This window comes from Alosa sapidissima, chromosome 5 (assembly GCF_018492685.1).
Source record: "Alosa sapidissima isolate fAloSap1 chromosome 5, fAloSap1.pri, whole genome shotgun sequence".
Classification (NCBI taxonomy): Eukaryota; Metazoa; Chordata; class Actinopteri; order Clupeiformes; family Clupeidae; genus Alosa; species Alosa sapidissima.
In genome coordinates this window covers 33,551,642-33,574,734 of record NC_055961.1, presented here as the reverse complement: position 1 = coordinate 33,574,734, position 23,093 = coordinate 33,551,642, and the positions used below count along the sequence as shown (strand labels likewise).

The following is a 23,093-nucleotide window of genomic DNA, read 5'->3' as shown; positions in this document are numbered from 1 at the left end:
GGTCGTCAAATGTCTATGGGAAATTACATGGCGTTTCGAAATATTGTACCTGTCAAACTCTGTAGGTGGCAAAGTAGAAAAAGCTGGTGGACCGATTGGCCTACATACTTCTGCCATCTAGTTTCCACTGGATTTTTTGATTGTCGGTGCCGTTAAAGTAGTAAACGATTATTAATGCTAACCGGGAGCTAGTTCCGATGTACGCGGGCGGAGGAGGGCGTTAGATCTCTCTCACAACCAGTCACAACCTAACGTGATGGTCATTTTCACGTGATTCACGCGTGATTTCAGTGGTCTATAAAAGTAAATCATTTGCAAGGCTCAGCCTCTTTTCAACACGAGAGTTTGTTGGCTGTTATTGAGATATTTGAAAAAGAAAGAAATCGCCGACAAAGACACTAAAGACATGACGAGACGAGATTTTTTTTTTTGTTCACGAAAAACAGATAATGATAAGCAGACTAGGAATCAGAGACAGAGTCGTATTGAGTCGATAGCTTTATTTTGCATAACCTTGATCAGAACAGTAACATTTTCAGAATGTATTAACAACCTATCAAACATGACTATTTCATGCAGGGTTAGTGCCACCTCCGTAGACAGGCTCTGGTGCCACGAACTTCATTTCGGTGAAGACAAACTATGAAACATTGCCATTGCTATGCAACCTTGACTCGGGGAGTCGCGGCGTCCGAAGCGTGCGATAGCTTAGTGCTTCTTACTGATATATTTCTACTTTAACGGCACCGACAATCAAAAAACCCAATGGAAACTAGATGGCAGAAGTGTGTAGGCCAATCGCCCCACCATTTTTTTTCTACTTTGCTACCTACAGATGTTTTACCGGTATGATATTTTGAAACGCCATGTTATTTCCCATAGACAATCGACGCCCGGAAGTTGGATGGATACAGAAGTTACGGAGGCGTGACTTATTCTGGAGAGGTCTATTAGCCTGCTTACTTGCGAGACTCAGTGGCTGCGCAGTGTGCAGTGCACCGCTTCCTTATTTGGGTTTTGGGTTGCCAGGTTTTATGACAAAAGGGTTGAAATTGAAAGTAAGTGATATGTGTAAGTGTGTATGTGTGTTTCATACACAATCTGGCAACCTAGGAAATGTCAGACTAGCAGAAATAGATGGATCCGTGATTTTAAAATGAAGTTTGATACAAATTAGCCTACGGGAGTTTTCCGGGAGAAATAACAAGGAGATGACCTTGAAATACGGGAGAAACCCTGGAAAAACGGGAGTGTTGGCAGGTATGGTTATTTAATGATATCACAAACAAGTACAAATAATGTACTGCTCTTTCTCGAAATGCCCTACTTCCATGTTAGTTTTTCTGCTTCTTCCTTCCTGAGGATGGTTTGTAGTGCTAGGTGTTATGTAGCTAAATGTTGTGCTATATGAATAGTGACCACTAGGGCGCACCAGTGTTCTGTAATTGGTTGAGTTCTCGTATGTAATAAACCAGTCTAGAAGAAGTGAGAACCAGCTAAAAGCGTGTGAGTGTTGCTCTGTGTGCGAATATAGAATTGTCTATATAAAGACATTAGGAAGCAACATAACACTAGGTTTAATCAATTTATCATATCATAGAGATATTGCTTATTACACATTGTTGAAGACAACTGGATGTGAATATCTTTTTTTCTCATTTTCCCTTCCTACCTAAAACATCTGGGTGGCCTGATCTGGCTTATGTTTGACACCCCTGCACTAAGTAGCTAGTTACAATAAATTGTTTTAACGTGAAATTGAATACATAAATCTCAAGAATCAAAGTTCTTTTTTATGTTTGACATGTTTTGTACTGTTTGTATTGTTGATACAAATAAATACTTATTTACATTATCAAAGTTAATGTTTCACATATTGTGAGTCTTTCTTGATGCAGTAACAACTATTTCTGTCCTTCATGTGTCAATTTATCATCAATGAAGCAGGCTTGCCATGGCAGAAAGGATGATAGTCAGCCTTCAATGTCCTCTTTTGTTACTTCTCCAAGCATACCCCTGAGAGCGACCCCATCTAAAGTTTAAAGATTGTTTGTTTTCTGTGTTCATGTTTTTTTTTTACGTTTCTTCATTCAGATTCATTTGAGATCCATTCCATTCTGAATAAACAAACAAAGCAGTTTACATGCTTCGTTTTAGTTGCATTATTAATTAAGATAATTCTAAACCAATTTCTGTAGTTCAAACAACTTGTCGGGTCTGAATCGGGCTCGGGCTCATAATTACAGTTAATGTGTCGGGCCACGCTGGGCTCGGACACAACGGGCTCGGGTAGGTTCGGGCTTGATTTTTGTGGGCCCGATCTAAGCTCTACCTCTGACCACCATGGAACCCTTTTTTTCCCTAAAGCAATATTTTGACTGACCACAGCAATATTTTCACTGACAGCAGTTAAACTGTTTTTTCATGCTGTTATGGCATTTTTTAGGACCTTCCTCATCTTGGTAATTTGAGAAGTGAAGGTGTATGCTATTATGAGTCAACTGTGATATCAGCATATCATCAATGAATCCATCCAAATCAAACTTTTCCTCAGACGACAAAAAAAGTCATTAGTTTCACCCAATACCTTTATACAGCTCATTTCAGGGTTTATTTTGTAATACTGAGCAATGGACAAGCATTGGACCATACATTACCAACCACCAGTGACCATACAGTACATGATATCTTGCAGCTGAAAATGCGATATTGTCATATCAGGAGTGAAATCTTTCTAAATTCAATAATCCTACAGTATGCATACATGTGTCAATAAACCTACAGTATGTACTGCACATAAACCATAAATGAAATTCTCAACCATTCGGTTTTGGAAAAATGGAACTGAAAGTGTCATGAATGTATGAGATTCGAAACCTTTGCGTCACCACCACCATCATCATCTCCCTAAAATATAAGACCTCAGCTACACAAGACAACGTCTTTAATGGATGCAGTACACCAAGAATCTACAGCCATGGGGGAAGAAAGTGCTTTGGAATACAAGAACATGGAGTTAGAGGAGGGGAGATCACAATGGTGCAGAGGTGAGGATGAATGGGTCTGAATGGGTCTGTGCTCAGGTAGTGGTATGTCAAATCAAGTTAATTTCTATAGCGCATTTCATAAGCCAATGTACTTTATATATTGCACAATTACACATTAGCGGTTCTAAGATGTTCAGTAAAGTTTAATCAGAGTTGAAGAGTGGTAATTGTGAGTGAGCTGTGTTATATCGAGAAATGATAGCCAGTGAGCGATTGTTTAATTGATGAATTATTTAGTTAACGTATGTTTATTTGTTTTCGGGTCACCTCCCACTGTCCAGTATTTAGATTTAGATACATTTAGGGAAATAAACCACACTAACAGTAACACTCCACCCCATGTCTCAGTAAGCTTTTTCAACAGCCTTACACTGTGCATATGACAAGAAAATCAAATAAAACTGAATTGAAAAACAAAAGCAAAGTGTAGTACAGCCTAAATAAGTATTGAACACGTCAACGTTTTTTTCAGTAACTTCCAATGAGGCTATTTGCATTACATTTTCACCAGACATTAGTATTAACTTAGGCAATCCAAACATTTATGTCCATGAGTAAAGTTATGAATAAAAAGTGGAAGGTATGGGAAAAAAATGTTTGTCCCTCAAAAATTCAAGATGGCCGCCATTTTTAAAGATGGCCACCATTCCTGTCGAATATTAATCATTTCAATTGTTCAAATGGTGATGCAAGCATAAAATTAGGCAGAAATACTCTTCAAGGAACACTCTTTTGGGAAAAGGTATGTGTCACTCAAAAATTTAGGATGGAAACCATTTTTCAAGATGGCTGCCATTCCTGTCCTATGTTCACTGCCACTGTTTCCAAAGAGTGATACAGAAAATATGCCACAAATATTCTGTTAAGGCCACTTTTTGAAAAAACTGGATGGCCAATAAAAAATTCAAGATGGAGACCTTTTCCTAGATGGCCGTCATTTCGGTAGTATGTACTGTACACTGATGCACACATGCATGTTAGCAAAAATGGCCACACTTTTAGAAAAAGGCAATTGCAAAAATTCAAGGCATTTTTCAAAGTGAGTGTTGCTTTAATAGTGTACTCTGTTGGGACTGAGTTAAAAGGAAGGATTGAAAAAATAACATAAATTCACATTTTTACCAGCTCAAAGGCCTTGTGGTTAGAGTGTCAAGCCTGAGCTTGAGAGGTTGTGCCCTGTCGAGTCATAATAAAGACTTTTAAAAATGGTAGCCAATGCCTCCCTGCTTGGCAGTCAGCAAGTGTTGTATTGGGGGCAACATATCCAGGAAGGTGTTCATATACATCATGGTCCAGAATCAGGAAATCGGTTCTGTGCAAGTGAAACCCAATCTAAAACATTTGCATCCTCCACGGCACTCTGATTTGCAGCCACACTTGGCTAGCTGTTCACAACTTTGTGCAACTGGTGCATTTGCTGTCCAGAAGACCCCCCATTGTTCACCAAGCTTTTTTCATCTCCAGTCAGCAGGACTCTGTTTCTGACTGACACTGGGTTGCTTGACCCCATATGCAGCCTGCCTGATATGCAGCACGTTTAGTGTGTTGAAGCAGAGCTGCCCTTGTTGGAGGAATGGCTTTATATGGCCTCTGCTTTCGGGCAAACATGTCAAGTCTAGCCTCATTTACACTAACAGCTGTGCTTGATCGATCATACAGCAGGACTACAAACTTCTCAAGGATCTCCAGGTCACTATTGTGAAAGAGTGGAATGTTGGTGGCAATCATTTTATAGCCATCATGTTGAGAAACATGATGGGTAGGTGGTGATAGGAGGGGTTCCTTCTGTCTGACAACATTTCATTCAATCAGTTGATCTCTTGGCTGACATGGGATTTTCATTTGCCATTTTGGGGGATTGTTGTCTGATTAAGGCCGAGGGGTTATCCTTTTACCACCTCAATCATAGACATAGTACACATTCAAGTATGGGATACAACTAGGTTCGGATCACCTACACCTAGCCAGATCATTCATCCAGTGCCATTTAAGTCCCATGTGATCTGTACACCTTCCAGGTAAGCCTACATGAACAAGTCATGTATTGCCCCGCTTACCCTTGGCTCGGTTCTCTCGTGCTGGCACAACCTGTCAATTCAGGTGCGGCTATCTAACTACATCACCATTCTAGCATATCTAGCATCACCATTTGAAAAATTGATGTAAGGATTCAAGAGAAATGGTTGCCATCTTAAATTTTTTAAGGAACAAGCACATTTTCCAAAAACATTTGACAGAAATAGCGGCCATCTTGAAAAAATGGCCGCCATGTTGAATTTTTGGGTGGCCAGCGCCTTTTTCCCAAAAAGTGACCCTTAGAGAGTATCTGTGCCAAATTTCATGCTTCTATACCAATTTGAACGATTCTCTTGAAATATGCCATTAATCTGCTGCACTAATGTGAAACATCATGACAAAACAAACACAACAAATAATCTCCATGTTCCTCTTTCCCTCTCTCCCCTTCATCACTCAGAAGACACGTCTTTCAAGAATATAAAGTCTACTCGCAGTCGTTGTTGGCACTCAAATGTGTGTTCCATCATCTGTGTTACCCTACCACTGTTTCTGATTCTTGTGATCATGCTGTCTATCAAAAGTAAGTTGCTGCAAAGTCTGCCCACTAATACTTGAAACACCTGTTAGTATCCAATAAATAATGCTAGTGGGGAAGATCACGCACATGTTAACATCTAGGGTAAAAAAGACAACTTTTAAACATCGCTGCTATACACCGAACTTGCAAGTGGGATATTCTTCCTACAGGCAGTAGGGGCGGGCGAGAGAGCCTTCATTTGCCACGTAATGAGTCATTTAACCATATACCGACTTACGAAGATGATTAATTAACACGAAAACGTTGCCTGGTGTCCCTTTAAAGGCATGAAAAGGCCCAAAAAATATACTTCAAAATACATTTCAAATTTTTTCAACAAGATGTAGATGGTGATAGTACTCAGTCATACCCCCCCCCCCCCCCCCCCCCTCCACACACACACACACACACACACACACACACACACACACACACATTACACCATACCCCTACACATACATTAGTCCCTCCACACACACGCACACACAGTACAGCGCCCCACACACCCCATTACACCCTCACACTGTACCCCCCCCCCCCCCCCCCCCTTACACACATGTATGTATACACCATTACACCATACCTCCCACACAAACACACTCAAGATTCAAATCAAGAGTTACATAGTACACACAAACTGACATATTGTTGTTAAATTGTGGTTCATAATTTACTAAGTGGCACCAAAAAATATAGTATAATATAATAATATATGGGAGTGTAACTCCGTTACCACGTGATCTTTCCCTAGTGCAAGAGGGATCAAAGTAACATTAATTCCACAGCTGGCATTACTGATAGGTGAGATCCTATTGATGTCTTCATTGTTTTTTGCAGCTAATCAACAGGATAGCATGTTGAGAGAGCTGGAGACTAAGGCAGACAACATGACTTCTTCTTTACATACACTCCAATCCAATCTACAACAAACAGGTTTTATAATCCTAAAAAATTGCTTACACGGATGCTAAATTAATCATATATTACTTCTGATAAATTAATCATCTGATTGGAGGATTGGTTTAAACTAAATAAAGTATACATTTTGCAGAACCTCATAGCCAGCAACCTGACTACAGAGAGCTGACAGAAGTCAAAAGTGCAGTGACGAATCTAGGTGCTTCTATAACCTCACTGTCATCTAAATTACATGGTAAGTGTTGCATTCTATTAGTATAGTATATATATATATAGTATTCAAGGCATTAGTCTAAAAGGTGTAGGATTGCACCACAACACTCACACACTAGCATACTTATAATTTTCAATTGTTGAAATGGTGCAAATTTTAGACAGAATAAAGTAAATTTGGCACAGCACATAGATCCAGCAAAAACATGTAGTCATATCTAATCTAATTATCATAAGCTTAAGCATATTTTACCACAGTATAATAATTTTGAGAGCATGTTCTTATTCTATGGAGTGAGGATTGTCTCAAAATGATTTAAATATATATAAAAGGATATATATACATATACATACATTTATAAATATCCAAATACAAATATAAAAATGTGACATACAAATAAATAAACAAATGTATATAAATAAACGTGTCCTTGTAAATATATTTTCGAGATTTGAAAATAAATATGCTTGACTTTGTACATGGAATCTGCATTTGTGAATCTCCTTTTTGCTTTTGTCGATGACGTAATTTTGAGACATTATTTGAATGCGAAGACACCCTCCACTGAACAACCAGCAGATGGCAGTGTTGCACAACATGTCTGTTATCAACTGATAGCAACTGAATCTTTCCGACGCTGTTTTCCCTAGTTCAGTTCAGTCAAGTGGTCTATGACTAGCAGGATTAACAACATGGAAGACACTGGATTAAATGGATGGGTAAGTAATAACAACTAGCCAGAACGATTTATTATCGGTTTCGATGTGTAGTGCCGTTTTTAATTTCATAGACTGTATAAATAAGTCCATTTAGCAATATTGACATTAATGGCAGTCTGTCAGATAGCGATCTCAGCTGAGCTTGCTCTCACGTTACGTTAACCTAGAAGCTATGTTAACATCTGTAACGGAAGATCTGCAACATCTGTAAAACAGCGAACACGAACACAGCCTGTCACTTGAGTTGCAAGACACAATAACTTTAGTTTCATAGACTAACAGCTGCTAACGTTAACAGCTAGCTAAACAGCTGGTGCCTGTTCAGCTTTGTTGATGCCTGCACAAAACACATTAAGTTAAGATTTCCCTTAAAATACGATTTAGGGCCCCCTTAAAATAAAATGTAGTTTTCCCTAAAGTTATTGTGTCTTGCAACTCAAGTGACAGGCTGTGTTCGTGTTCGCTGTTTTACAGATGTTGCAGATCTTACGTTACAGATGTTAACATAGCTTCTAGGTTAACGTAACGTGAGAGCCAGCTCAGCTGAGATCGCTATCTGACAGACTGCCATTAATGTCAATATTGCTAAATGGACTTATTTATACAGTCTATGAAATTAAAAACGGCACTCCACATCGAAACCGATAATAAATCGTTCTGGCTAGTTGTTATTACTTACCCATCCATTTAATCCAGTGTCTTCCATGTTGTTAATCCTGCTAGTCATAGACCACTTGACTGAACTGAACTAGGGAAAACAGCGTCGGAAAGATTCAGTTGCTATCAGTTGATAACAGACATGTTGTGCAACACTGCCATCTGCTGGTTGTTCAGTGGAGGGTGTCTTCGCATTCAAATCTAGTGGTATTTATTTGTGGATCTTGGTGTGCAGCATATATATCTATGGGTGTGCAGTAGGAATGTCTCACGTCATCGACATAAAAGCAAAAAGGAGATTCACAAATGCAGATTCCACATACAAAGTCAAGCATATTTATTTTCAAATCTCGAAAATATATTTACAAAGACATGTTTATTTATATAAATTTGTTTATTTATTTGTATGTCACATTTTTATATTTGTATTTTGTATTTGGATATTTATAAATGTATGTATATGTATATATATCCTTTTATTTATATTTAAATCATTTTGAGACAATCCTCACTCCATATTATACATTTTTTTGCCCTCCTTAAACTCCATATAGGCGGGTCAATATATGAAAAAAAAAAAAAAACCAGCTAACCTCAAAAAAATTGAAACAAAAGGTTTTTCAACTGATTATGATACCTTTAGATGTACTTAATAACATATTAAAAATCTAGTAAAATCTGACCCCAGTAAAGGGGTCATTTTCAAGATGGCGTCCAAGATGGCCACCAGAAGCTAATTTGGGATATCTGAAGCATTAATCAGCCTAGGAAAGTGTTTTTCATGTTTAATCAGAGAGGTCACTGATTCATATATGTCATACTAAAGTATCAGTTCATAATTTTCAAAGACTTATAATTTTCAAGATGGCGTCCAAGATGGCCACCAGAAGCTAATTTTTGGCTATATCTGACGCATTATTCAGCCTAGGAAAGTGTTTTTCGTGTTTAATCAGATTTAGAGGTCACTGATGACTCTTCATCTCCACCTTTTTAGTTTTCTTATAGTAGGACCTGAGGATGCATGATGTTTTCTCTCTCAGTGTCACCATGCTTTCAAAACCTTTCCTTTCTGTGAAACATATGTCATTCCCGTACCGCTCCCTCAGTTTAGCTTTCAGATACTGATTACCGAATGGAATGGAATCAACCTCAATCAAATACTCTTTCATGTTAGATCCAAGTACAGAGACAGTCAACTGTTCTTAATTGTGTGCATTTCTGCAAGACACTCTGCTGTTCGTGTATAAGATATGGATTACCTTGCACTGCTGCCTGTGGAACGTGTCAAAATGAACAATGTGACAATCCACACAAGTTCCTTTCAGAGGAGACAGAGGATGATGAATAATGATATAATAATTATTTCTGATCTACTTATGCATATAGTTTAAGATTCAGTTTAATTAGCTCCCCCCTAATAATAGATGCCAACAATTATTGATCTAAACAAATATACAATGCATGCCTATACAGTACATGGGTCATGGTTCATTAAAGTCATAAAACAGCCACTTACTCGCAAACTCTACTCTACATATTGTAAAAGCATATACCCTGTACATGAAATATAACATTAATCAACAAAATAACATTTCCATCTTCCTCCACACCAAGCATAATACATACTCTATTCTGCATAGGCAAATATATCGTAAAGCCGATACATTTTGGCATATACAGTCCAGGGAAAACAAATGATAATTTGTTAATAAACTTATTATTATTATTATTATTATTATTATTATTTTTATAAATGAAACACCCTAAAATATATATTTTCTGAAAGCATATAATCTGTAGATAAGATATAGCACCATTTAAAACATGTCCCATCTTCCTCCATGCCATGAACAATGCATTGCTCTCTATTCTGTATAGGCGAATCTAGTGTAAAGGGGATACATTTTAGCCCAAATATGTCCAGGCAAAACAGATTAAACACCCAAAACCATATATTTTCTAAAAGCATATAACCTCGATGAGATATAACACCAGTTAAGACATGTATTATATTCCTCCATGCATGCACAATACAATGCCCTCTATAATGTATAGGGGTGGTTGACGTTTTAGGCCAAAAAAAAGTTTTTGAAAAAAAAATCAGATTTTAGGCATGGAAATCACTTAGTCCTGTTGTACTGACCCTTCCATTCCCAAAAATATGTATGGTCTTTTAGATTTTGTGTTGAAATTCATATTTATCTACTAATTAGTTGTGGTAGTAACTAAAATTGTCATATGGTGTGACATGAAAGTTATTGTTTGTAAAATTATAATGGGGTATTTTGTTTTTAATGTGAGCAATGTATTATAATCTTCTATCATTACTTCATCAAGATCTAGCATTTCCTTGTGCAAATTTATTACATTTTACAGTATATTTCTTCATTAATACACAGAGTAAGGCATATGTCCTCAATCTTTCAATAAACGTCATATTCATTTTGACATACCTTGATATAAAAGAAAGAAAATGCTTGTGACTTTTGCTGACCCTATTTTCTATCTGTTCCATTGAGATTGTATGATTTAGACCCCAAAAGCCTTTTTATTTTCATAATTTCTTGATGTCACACCAAATGATATGGTGTCACGCCATATGATAAATAACACCACAAAACAATCTGTTAATACAAAAATGTGTATTATATGTATTTCACAAGCAACAAAAGACAGTTTAAGATGTAAAGATTCACTTTCAGAAATCACAACTATGCAAAACAGAATGCCACCAAATATTGTATAGCTCTTGGGTTCCCTGAGTTTTTCTCTTCTCAATGGTGGGCTTCAATCTGAATGTTTGTAGTTCCCCTTTGAGTTTATTCTCTTGATATCTGTTAAAAGACAAATTCAACAATTTATTCAGATAATTTAAAAAGTTTTCCTGCATTATAATCAGATTAAATTGTTGCAATTACTTATAGTGCTAAAGACAACATTAATATTACTGTTTTCTTTAACACCAGAATTTATTTTCTCAGACTACTATTGATATTTAGAATGTCAAATATGTATCTTTTGTATCCAAGGCTGTAGAGTGAGTGAGTGGGTGTGTGTGGGGGTGATTTCTGTGTTTTATGTGTGTGTGATTCGCAATACATGCAATAGTTGCACATCTTAAATAATAAATGTTAAATCATGTTAAATATGTCAAAATATATATTACACTTAATTATGAATTAAACATATGTATGAAAAAACATTATTTATGCAGGAAAATGCAGTTTTTATCATACAGTGTGACAAATAAATCATATGGTGTGACGAGAAAACCCGGTCAAACTATATGATATGGGGTCACACCATATGAGGTTTCATGTACTTATATATAACACCATTATAACACCATATAACACCATTTAAAATATGTCCCATCTTCCTCCATGAATGCACAATACAATGCCCTCTATTCTGTATAGGCGAATCTAGTGTAAAGGGGATATATGTTGGCATGTACAGTCCAGGGAAAACAAATCAAACACCCTAAACTACATATTTTCTGAAAGCATATAACCTGCAGATGAGATATAACACCAGTTAAGACATGTCCCATCTTCCTCCATGCCATGAACAATACATTGCCCTCTATTCTGTATAGGCGAATCTAGTGTAAAGGGGATACATTTTAGCCTATATTGTCCAGGCAAAACAGATTAAACACCCCAAACCATATATTTTCTAAAAGCATATAACCTCTAGATGAGATATAACACCAGTTAAGACATGTCTTATCTTCCTCCATGCCATGGAGATGGTTAATAATCCTGTATTGCATTTGCTCTGTATTAAAACGCATTGATTTTAATTTATGGCTGAAAAAGGTTAACCTGACCCTAGCCAGATGAATTTCGTTCCGCTATAGCTCCGCCTAGCTTCACTCACATCCATCTGGGACCTCTTCCATTGAGAGTGATTTCTGCAACCGACTTTATGGTTCAGCCAATCAGGACGCAGGGCGGGAGTTTCATAGATGTGACATAGCGTAGAAGCGACTGTGACACTGTTATTAGCGTCACGGGTTGGCTTCGATGTGAGTGGTTGAAGTAGCACGTCAATAGATGACGGACAAGTGGCTTATTCAATCATATGCAAGCATTTTTTGATTAGGCCCAGCCTACCGTAGTCTAAGGCAACATATCATACAGTTTATGAAGTTGTGCGTCTATGAGCAAAGTATGTCCCCAGATAGCAGACGGTCATTGAAACTATGTAGAATCAACATTACATTGTCAACCATAAATCATTGAATCAATGTCGGATTTCGATGTTGAGTCAACATCAGTTTGCACCCTCAGTTAATATTGAAACAATGTTGATTTATTAACTATAGACCAGCGGAATTTCAATTGTATTTCAATTAAAATAAATATTGAAACAATGTTGAAATTACAACCAAACTAAAGATCAATGCGATTTCAATGGTATTTCAATTCATATTAAACCGCAGTAAACCACTATAAATCTGGCAAAATATTGGGAAATTCATACCCTGCTTTATCTACAGCCAGGATACATTTGGCTAGGCCTAGGTATGTCTGGTTTAGGCTACACAAGCTTGCATAAATAACCATTGACAACTTGTTATCAGTTTGAAAAGCAAGTGCATTTATTCACTCTTCTTCATTTATAAATTCCCATGTGCTGTGCTTCCCTGCCATCTATTCAGTAGGCCTATGGTTGCAGTCAGCCTGACCATCCAGTTGAGTGAAGCGGCACCTAACAGAAATAGAAGAAAGATATACAGTGTTAGATAAATATGTTAAACTGAAGGCTACTAACAAGTGAAACTTTAGAATAATCATATTCCGTCTATGTACATCGTAGCCTAACTTACAAACTCATTCATGCTTGAGCAGGGTCGGACTGGGAACAAAATTCGGCCTTGGCAATTTTCTCCTGGACCAACCCACTACTGGGCCGACGACCCCCCCCCACACACACACACACACACACACACACACAAGCCCACCGATACCAAAATCCCCCCCTGATTCCCCCCCATAAATAACAAACACACAGTATCATGCTGTAGCAACACTTCATAAACTGACCCCAAACATTTAGATTTGGACCTATAGGTTATTATATAATCAGTATCGTAATTTCTGTCAACTATGACGATCTCCATGCATGTTCAGTAGCCTATATTTTTCATTTAGTCAAGCAGTGACATGTGGTTTAATCAGCGTTGGGCAAGTTACTTCAAAATCATAATATATTATGTATTACTTATTCAAAGTAATTTATTACATTATAATATTACTGTCTCTGAATTGTAAGGCATTACACTACTATTGTATTACTTTTAAGTTACTTTTACCAAAATATCTGGAAATATGGATTTGGAATTCTAAATGCAGTTTATTATGCTCAATGCAGCTCATTGCACTTCTAATGGAGGGTGATGTGGGACAACATAATGACTGAGCTAGGCTTAAGGCTACAGTAGAATGCAATAGGTGCAGTGATGGCTCATGATGCAATACAAGGAACAATCATAGCCAGAATTTTGTTAAAAGAAGACAAAAGGTCAAAGTCTGGTCAATTGTGATAGAAATGCTGTAACTTTAGGCTTAGGCCTACTCATTAAAATCAACAGAGACCCCACTACCTGTATATTGTAACCCAAAACTTAAAGACATGTCAAGATAGGCTACACAGTGCAGCTACTGGCCATTTTTGTGCCCTAACATCAACATCATAAAATCAACATCATAAAATCAACATCATATCAATGTCACCTTGCTATCTGGGTCTACTTTGCTCGCACAACGCACAACTTCATACACTGGGAAAAGGGTTGTTAACGTTAAACTCAAAATGTATGTGCTACATATGCAGACATGCTGAATTATCACATACATTTTGAGTTTAACGTTAATGTATAACGTTACAAAGGGATTTTTATCAAATTCATGTTAGCTGATGTGATGCTTGGTGTAGCAAAGTCGCTGTTCTTAGGGACCGTTCGTCATTTATAAATGGGGTCACAGGAGGGATTTTGAGTGCTTCAATCAAAAGATGCATGACCCTCCACTGTCTGCAAGAAAATTTTCAACGACCCTCCAGCAGTCTTTTCAAAAAAGACACGACCCTCCCCGGTCAATCGTCAATCTTCCGCCCACGCTATAGAGCGCTATGAAAACACATCGACTTAAACAATCGTTCTAAACTCACCCTCTGCTTTCTGATCTTACACATCACACCCAAGATGGTGGCCATTTCAGTAGATTTACTCACTAACATTGTTGTGGAAACACAATAAGCATGGAAACTAAATGCACACTTCCTGCAACTGCATTAGCCTACTTGAAATAATTTACTCCTCTAGTAAGTAGGCCTATTCACATGAAATAAAACAACATTGAGACCATTCAACAAAGCACACTGGGTAATAACAAATTCAACACATGAACTTATTGCTATGGACTCGTCTCTAGGCTTCCTTCCTCTAGGCTTTGGCTTCCCAAAGCTGAACATTATCCAAAACTCAATTTCTCAGACGAGCGTCAATTTGGGAGCTTGCTACACTCCTTCCTTCTCAAATGACTTGAAAAGACCGTTTGCACAATTTCACAAATAATCACAGGGACCGAAAAATACCTAACATGCCAACTTTTTCCGGGTTTAGGCCTATCATTTTAACTTTTCCCCGCTGTCTTGCCGTTTTAATATTTTCCCGTAGAATATCCCATATTACTGTAATACTCTCATAACATGCATGAAGGCCGACGTGAGCAATTTCTTTTTCTCGGCTGGAGATGCTACTCAAAAAAATTCTTCAAGGTTGGCAGGTGTTACTGGAACAGCTTGGTATGAGTCATTAGGTTGCAGAATTATATTTGAGAAATTAATCGTGGAGAAACATTAAGATCACTACAAATTGTATCTGCTTTATTGATGGTTTTTGATGGTTAAGTCCTTGTCAATCATTCACACAGTCAGCCGTCTGCTGCTGTGTCTGCCCCCCCCCCCCCCCCGAAACCTCCTCCTGGGGACAGAGCCTTTGTGGTTCTCTCTGGCACTCCAGAAATTGGCTTCCCGCTCCAACCTCTGGCCTCAAGCCTCAAGAAGTGCCATTCCACTTTTTTACTCATAACTCTACTTATGGACATTAATGTTTGAAATTTTATATGTGTGGATTACTTAAGTTAATACTAATGTCTGGTGAAAATTTCATGCGAATAGCCTCACTGGAAGGATACTTACTGAAAAAAATGTTGACGTGTTGAATACTTATTTTCCCCGCTGTAGATGTTCAGATGATAGATTATAGATAAATTGATGCAAAAGTGTCACAAAACAAAATCACTTTTCTATAGCTGCACCTAATTATTTTTGATGTTTGTCTTTCAGCTGAAAAAGAAGGTAGCAGGATGACTGTGCTGGAACAGTCTGTCATCAATCTCACACATTCTGTGAATGCACTTTCATCTGGCCTTCAGAACACAGGTTTGACTGCACCATTGGAATATTCTGTACAGTCATCTGTTTGACTCAATCATCATATGAAAGACTACAGATTAAATTATACTATAACTTATATAGTTCCAAGGCAAAAATCACTAAAGGAGAAAATAAAGTAGAAATAAAACTCAAATATTCTTTTTAGAAATGTGAATATCAGTAAAAATGGATAAAACAATAAAACTAAATTTGCTATTTTATGAGTTCTTTAATGGTGCTTCACACTTGCTTGTTTATTTTTCAGTCAGCCGACATGACCTAAAGTTGAAAGGGCTTGAAACGACAATAATCAACATGTCATCCTCTTTGAACACAATTATATCAAGGCTTCAGCAAACAGGTTTGTTGTTCTGTCTCCATAACAACATTAAGTTGGCCAGAGGCACTCTGTATCTTCTGCCTGATGGTACAGTAGCAGCTCAAAACATCGGTGGAGGGGGTGGGAGGGATCCTGGAAAATGGAATTTGATTTCCTGTCCATTGGCTGAATAAGCAGATCTGACAGTTGTTTTTGTGGGATGCTGATGATCTTGCCCGATCTGCTTGATTATCCAGCCAGCTTTCCCTTGCATCTGTTTGTTAGGAAGCTGTACCAAGATGTGATGTTGAAGGAGATGACAGATTCTATCATTGTCTGATATACTGTTGATAAAATATCCTGTCTGACATCAAATCCTTTGAGCTTCCTCAGGAAACACATGCGTTGTTGTGCTTTTTTATAAACTCCATCTACATGCTGAGTGAAGGACAGACGGTGGTCAGTTTGAGTACCAAGGTACTTAAAGTACTCAACCTGTTCCACTTCTTGCCTCTCCAGTCTTAAAGGAGTGGAGAGAGTAGATGTGGGGTTTCAGGTGCCTGGCCCCCATGGCACATAGTTAATTAGTTTAATTCCAATGAGTTCTTCTTGAATCACAGTGCCATTGTGTTGACATACTGCCTGTAAGTAGACAGGGTGTGCTCCTCTGTCAGGTTGGCAGCCAAGGCCATGTCGTCAGCATATTTAGAAAAAGGTTCAGTCCATTGCTGTTGCATGTGATCTCATTCGTATAGATAGAAAGAAGAGTGGGTGACAACTGACAAGACACAGCACAACGAGACCCCAGTATTTAAAATAGTGTTGGTAGTAGGCATGGGCAGTTCGCGACTGATTCGGTCAGAAAGAACGAATCCCGAAGGTGAACGACGAGAACTGATTCCCAAAACAAGAGAACTGTTTTTTTTGTTTTACATACAAAAATATGGTCATGTAATAAAAGATACTAACAAATAGAGCTTCATCTCCCTCGACCATATATCGCAATTGAGTCTAAAACGTGAATGAGAGTACTACAGCAGGTAGCAACCACGTTGCCATGGGTAAACAAATGATAGGCCTGGCTTTACTTACCTGCCAGCGCTAGAACTTGGATGACGCCATTTGATTCTTACTGCATTCCATTCAGTATATTTATGAAAAAATGCACGTATGTGCTTAATATTATGCTTGATATTTACATAAATGATGTAACAGACCATATGACAACCAGATACGGCGTTCTAAAGAATATTTGACTTAAGACAACCGAGACGGTGTTCTAAAGCATATTTTGACTTAGGGAACTGAAGGAACTGAAAGAACGAATCAAACGAACGATTTGTAAAGGAGAAGAGAACTGAAAGAACTGATTCCCGGAATAGAATCATTTGGCCCATGCCTAGTTGGTAGATTTAAAACCATGCACTCTCACATGCTGGGGTCTGTCCTTTAAAAAATCCTTAATCCAGAGCATCAGAGTTGGGTTGACTTGTAACAGATGGAGGTGATGCAGAAGTGTGTTGATGTTTACTATATTAAAGGGGACTATTTCAACTTAATAAACTTAATGACCTGTTCCGGTGAAAATGGTGACATTCCCCGTTCCCCCTAGCATCCCCAGGCAGAAAACCAACCTTGCAACATCGGGACTACCGTCCCGGTAAGAGAAGTGATAAACAAGAAACTCGTTTTAAATCGTGTTTCTTACCTTGTAACATACACATTGTTCTGCCGAACTTATGCTAACCGTTTCGCTAGCTTGTAAACAAATCCATGTGCTTTATCGTTACCTTTTCCCAGTTTGAAATAGGATAATGCTCAACTTCTCCAGCAGAGGGGGAAATATAGCTAATCCTGCCAAGTTTTCCTTTAAAGGCTGATTCAAATTCCATGAATAAAATCCTGAAAAGGGAGCGATATCACAATTGCATGTCTCCAAGCTAAAAATACATCAAAGATCTGCTTTAACCCTATCTGATTACATTCTTAGAATGTATAGATATATCTTTGGTATATCTAGGCCTATCTGAATCCCTAAGAATGTATACAGTAAATAGCCATTTCAGATACTTGACTATATCAACTCTCTTATCCACAATTGTCCTCTTACATATCCACCACATACTTGCCTTTATCTTTAGGCAAGTACATTTTGATGAAGATCTTATACAGGAAGGTACAGTTAACTTACAGTTACCTTTTCACTAATGATATATGAAATGAGATAATGCTTATTTCCCACACTTTCCTCTAATGAAACAGTCAAAACGTGGTGAAATTTGATTGTGAATCTAACAGTATATGTGATGTTATTCTGCTATACTGTTAACATTAAATTGGCAGTTTTGTATTAGATCTGTCTGCCTCAGAGGAGTCATAACTGGCAAAACTATAAACGTATAATTACTGTTAGAAAACAAGCACCGATGCTTGTGAAGTGAGTGACCATTGTGGCTTTGTGTTTTCCGGTTGAAAAAGAGGGCAGGGCGATCGCTGTGGAACGTTCCATCACCAATCTCACGGTTTCAATGAATGCACTTTCATCAGGCCTGCAGGACACAGGTTAGACTGCATCTTCATACACCAGCTCACAGAACACTCATAATGTCAATGAATTAGAATGGATTCACTACATAGCTCATCACACCTCTGTACAGTTGCATTTTCAATAGCAGAACACAATTTAATTCAACCTATTGTTACTGTATTTAGTGTCAATAGCAGTGAGTATTCCTTTGGGACATCTATTGTCAACATTTTATTCTGCAGCTGGCCAACAGGGAGCAAAGATGCAAGAGCTGGAAACTGCAGTGAACAACATGTCATCCACTTTAGACTCCGTTGCATCCAAAATGCAGGAAACTGGTGGGTATCTCCACAAAACACAAACTACACTTTCTTTACAATTGATTGAAATGCAGTTATCAGATCCACCAAATGGCGAGCAAAACTGGACTGCATACAAACATTTTCTGTCACATACAGCAAACATCTCCTCACAATCCGCTGTCTGCCTGTCCCCTGAATACACTGTAAAAAATGCGGTCTCTGTAGGCAGCCCAGGCTCCAAAAACAGCCTGGTGTGTAGCATGGACCATGGCCTATGAAATTACCACTGACCATGCAACTAGCCCACTAAAATTTTGTTGATCAAATTACAGTAGATATAGATTTGGGTAATCAAATCCACTGAATTAAACATGAATGTTTTCATGGTTTGAAGTTACCTTTTTAGATATGCTGTCAAGTTGTTACTTATTTGGTTTTCTGCAGTTGGTCAACAAGAAGGAAGGTTGATGAATCTGGAGACTAAAGCAGATAATATGGCTTCATCTCTAAATTCACTGTCATCTAAACTACAGCAAACAGGTCTGTATTTACCATAACGTTAATCAAATAGGCTACTTAATTTGAGTTCAAAATAATTATTTAAGCAATGTTTGTGGTTTAAGTTCAATTTTGTGAGCCTCCTTAGTTCCAATTAACATTAACCTATGTCTATAAATCCATATCCCACAAATCCATAAATTTATAGTTTGATGTGTCTGTGACATTTTTGAAAAATATGATCCAAATATAATGCAATTGTATGTAATATGAAATGAAAAACCCTCTTCTCTTCAGATGAGAAACTACTGACCGCGTTGACAAATCTGACTGCTGAGATCATGAGTATCAAGCACAGCAAAGGTAGGCCTACAGTATACAACAACTACTACATCCTATTCACTCACATCCAGTAGAAAAGGCCACTGTATACAGCAACTACTACACCCTATTCACATCCAGTAGTTTGCACTACCTAATTCTTTTTGGAGGCTGTCTAAAACTAATTTTTTAAAAAGTAAACAAAGCACAATTTTTCCCACTGTCTTTGTCTTTAGTGCAGAGTTGAATGAATCTACAAAGCAAGCAAATATTAAATTTCTTAGTTTAATTTAAAATGTGCAATTACATGATCTTGTTTCCAAATTAATATTAATATATATAATATGAATATATCCTCCCTCACTCTAGATAAGATAACATATAGTTGTACAGAAAATTGGAGTCTTCATGCAACCAGTTGCTACCTTTTCTCTTCGAACAAGCTGCCATGGCATAAGGCTAGAGACTACTGCAAGACACAAAGAGCCACACTGCTAATAATTAACAATCAAGATGAATGGGTATGTATGTCTACACATATCTGAAATACAAATGATTCATAGATTTTCCAACAGTTACCGAAATATAATCTGCTGTATATTGTACTTAAATATCCCTGGGTTCAACCACGGCAATGGAGTACAGTTAGTCTTAACTTTGGCCTAACTATACTGCAACAGCTCACCTTCCATTATTTTATCCCCTTCTCCCTTCTAGCAATTCATCACCAAAAATCGCGTGCCTTTATACTGGATTGGCCTCACAGATGAGCTCAATGGGGAATGGAGATGGGTGGATGGAACTCCTTACGTGATGGACAAAAGGTGAGGCCCGCCCTCTAGTGGTTTACAGTACACATTACATCAGGACTCACAACTCTTCCAGAACACCACAACTAACCAATCACAATCACCTGGTCAGAGAATTAAACTGTTCTACAACTGTTTGCCCATTTGGTTGCAGTCAGTGGGATGCAGGCCAGCCTGATGATTGGAAGGATCATGGGCTAGGAGGAGGAGAGGACTGTGGTAACTTCTCCATCAATAACAGGCTGAACGATGACCACTGTACTCGAGAGTACAAATACATCTGTGAACGAACAGCCACTGCTGACTGAACCTACAGCACATTAGACCAATGCGAGCAGCTTTTTTAAAAGGCTATGAAGTTTTTTTCTCTGGCTTATGGTTGTCCCTCATCTTTATAATGCAATTATATTTTTCCTTTCTTTTCTCCATTCTTTTCCTATGTAGAGTTTAACTTTGTCTTTGGAAGTGTACCCATTTATTTCTTTTTTATATATAATTCATACTGTTGGTTCTGCTTGTTTGTCAGTAAAGCACTTTGTGCTCTGTGCTTGAAAAGGCCTTATATTTAAAATATATCCAACATTTCCTTGTAACAGCAACTGGCCTGATCACATGGCCTCTAGTAATAGAACAAGTAATAAATGTTTTCTACAAGTGTAAACCTGTTAAACATAGAATTATCTTACTAGACTTGTCTGTCTGGGGCGCTGAGGGGGGTGGTCATACAAGGTAGGACCGCCACTGAGAATAGGGATTATTGTCTAGGAATACCATAGTGAAACCAACTCATTAAAGCTTAGTAAAGAGTCATCACCATTTCACCAAGTCTCCAATGACCCATATACCCTTCTCTGCCCATAAACCTTGAGTGAAAGGCTTGACATGGGGCCTTTGAAAGATTGTCCTGCTACACTTGCTACAATTTTTCCTACAAAATAATGAGGTTGAAAAGCTAGTGAACTGACTGTTGCAAATTATTTGACTATTTTTGTTTTCAATATTGTTCACATGTTTACTGTGTATTTCAGCTTCTCTCTATAGATGACATTCACTCTTGTATGAAAATATACATAGAAGCCAATGAAAAACAGAAGAGCTTTAGGTTTTGAGCAGTAGTGTGTACATGATGTACAGGGGGGAAATAAGTATTGAATGCATCAACATTTTTTTCAGTAAGCATATTTCCAATGAGGCTGTTTTTTTTTAGTATTAACTCAAATACTAATAACTCAAATAATCATATAATATACACTGTAGAACACAAGATATGTATGTAGCCATACCAGAACATATACTGTAGGTTTTCCAGTGTTCTCTGAAACATACCATGAAGACATGGGTAGTGCGGACTTTGCACACAGCAAAAAAATGCTATTTGTTTTCTACAGGATAAATTAGATACAACCAGATGTGTTTTTGTGTCAAGCCCCTCTGTTACTCTATGGCAAAACGTTAACATTCTGGTAACATTCTTTTCGTGTATACTTAAGGGGGGGGGTTCATATTGTATGCGCAAGACAGCAGCGCTGTGCTATGAAACCCATTATTGTCTATGGATTGCGCGCGCAAGAACTTGGTTTGGTCACTAGTCTCATTTCAATTGGTGGTAATTGAGCAGGCCTATTTATAGGCTGCTTAAAGAGTTGGGGGACAGCTCCCTGGTTATAGGTTACCACTTTTATAGAAATGAGGCTTAAACAGGGGTGTTGTATTTTTGTGTCTTGTATTTCTTTACATTGGCCAAACATATGGTATAAGCCTTGAAATAGTGCAAAGAGATGAGATGCATCATGAGAAAAGGTCCGAGAATATTCACACTGGTGCATATTTTCTAATTTAGCATCTAGTTTTCATTTGTCATGGAACAAATATTTTTGTCTTGATATTAAGCTGAGATTAATCTCAATCCGATGAAACTGCTGTCAACTAGATGCTCCACAGAGCGGTACAAAATATGACCGCCGCCCATTCCTGCACATTTTCTTCGCAAAAATAAATCACGTCATTTGTCCTACTCCATCCCCGCTGAATCAAAATGAGGTGTTGTAATCGCAGGTATCTCTGGCTGACATGGTCAACACTACGAACTTGGCGGTATAGGATCACCGACACCCTCTGAATGCATGCCAAGTTTCGTGGACTTTCCGCTCATGGGGGGCCATACAATAAATGAATTTATGTGTACATTTAGTGACACCAATTTTTTGCGGAGAGAATGTGCAGGACTGAGTGGCTGTCATAATTTTGCACCGCTTTGCGGTAGTTACAATGCAAAACAATGCAGTATCCATGTCCACTTCAATTCCAACCTAGCAACCAACATAATTTCCCTAGCAACCAGCATAGCAACCTTTTTAGTATAGCAACCACCATGTACCCTCACAACCACTTCTATATTGTGAACTAACATGATTGCTCTAGCAACCAGCATAGCAACCATTATATTTAGCTTAGCTACCACCATATGTACCCTCACAACACCATAGCAACCATTTCAGTTACTCTAGCAACCACTTCTATACATGTTCTTATATTGTCTTTGTAAAGCAAGCAGACATTGGATTTTAGTTTCATTTAAAAACAATTGTTTCCCAATGGGTTTGGAGTGGGAAGCTGACCACTGTACCCGAGAACTCATACTGTACATTTGTGAGTGAGCAGCCACTGTTACCAAAACTTCAAGCACATTAGACCAATAAGTACAACTCGTAGCAGTGACT

General features: G+C 37.9%; 1 protein-coding gene across 4 annotated transcripts; it reads left to right on the top strand.

Moving 5' to 3' along the window:
* Window positions 1-2,944: 2,944 nt before the first annotated feature.
* On the top strand, window positions 2,945-21,782 carry LOC121708728 (asialoglycoprotein receptor 1-like). 4 transcript variants are annotated; one of them, XM_042091563.1, is made up of 13 exons: window positions 2,945-3,047; window positions 5,524-5,646; window positions 6,481-6,576; window positions 6,695-6,796; window positions 15,508-15,603; window positions 15,863-15,958; window positions 18,395-18,478; window positions 18,686-18,781; window positions 19,190-19,285; window positions 19,541-19,606; window positions 19,934-20,085; window positions 20,282-20,388; window positions 20,528-21,782. In XM_042091563.1, exons 1-13 carry the CDS (start codon window positions 2,948-2,950, stop codon window positions 20,679-20,681), a joined length of 1,368 nt encoding a protein of 455 aa, XP_041947497.1. In that variant the 5' UTR covers window positions 2,945-2,947; the 3' UTR covers window positions 20,682-21,782. The 4 variants fall into 4 exon arrangements, with proteins under 4 accessions (XP_041947497.1, XP_041947498.1, XP_041947501.1 ...); XM_042091564.1 differs by lacking the exon at window positions 18,395-18,478; XM_042091566.1 differs by lacking the exon at window positions 5,524-5,646 and having other exon boundaries at window positions 2,950-3,047.
* Window positions 21,783-23,093: the final 1,311 nt, after the last annotated feature.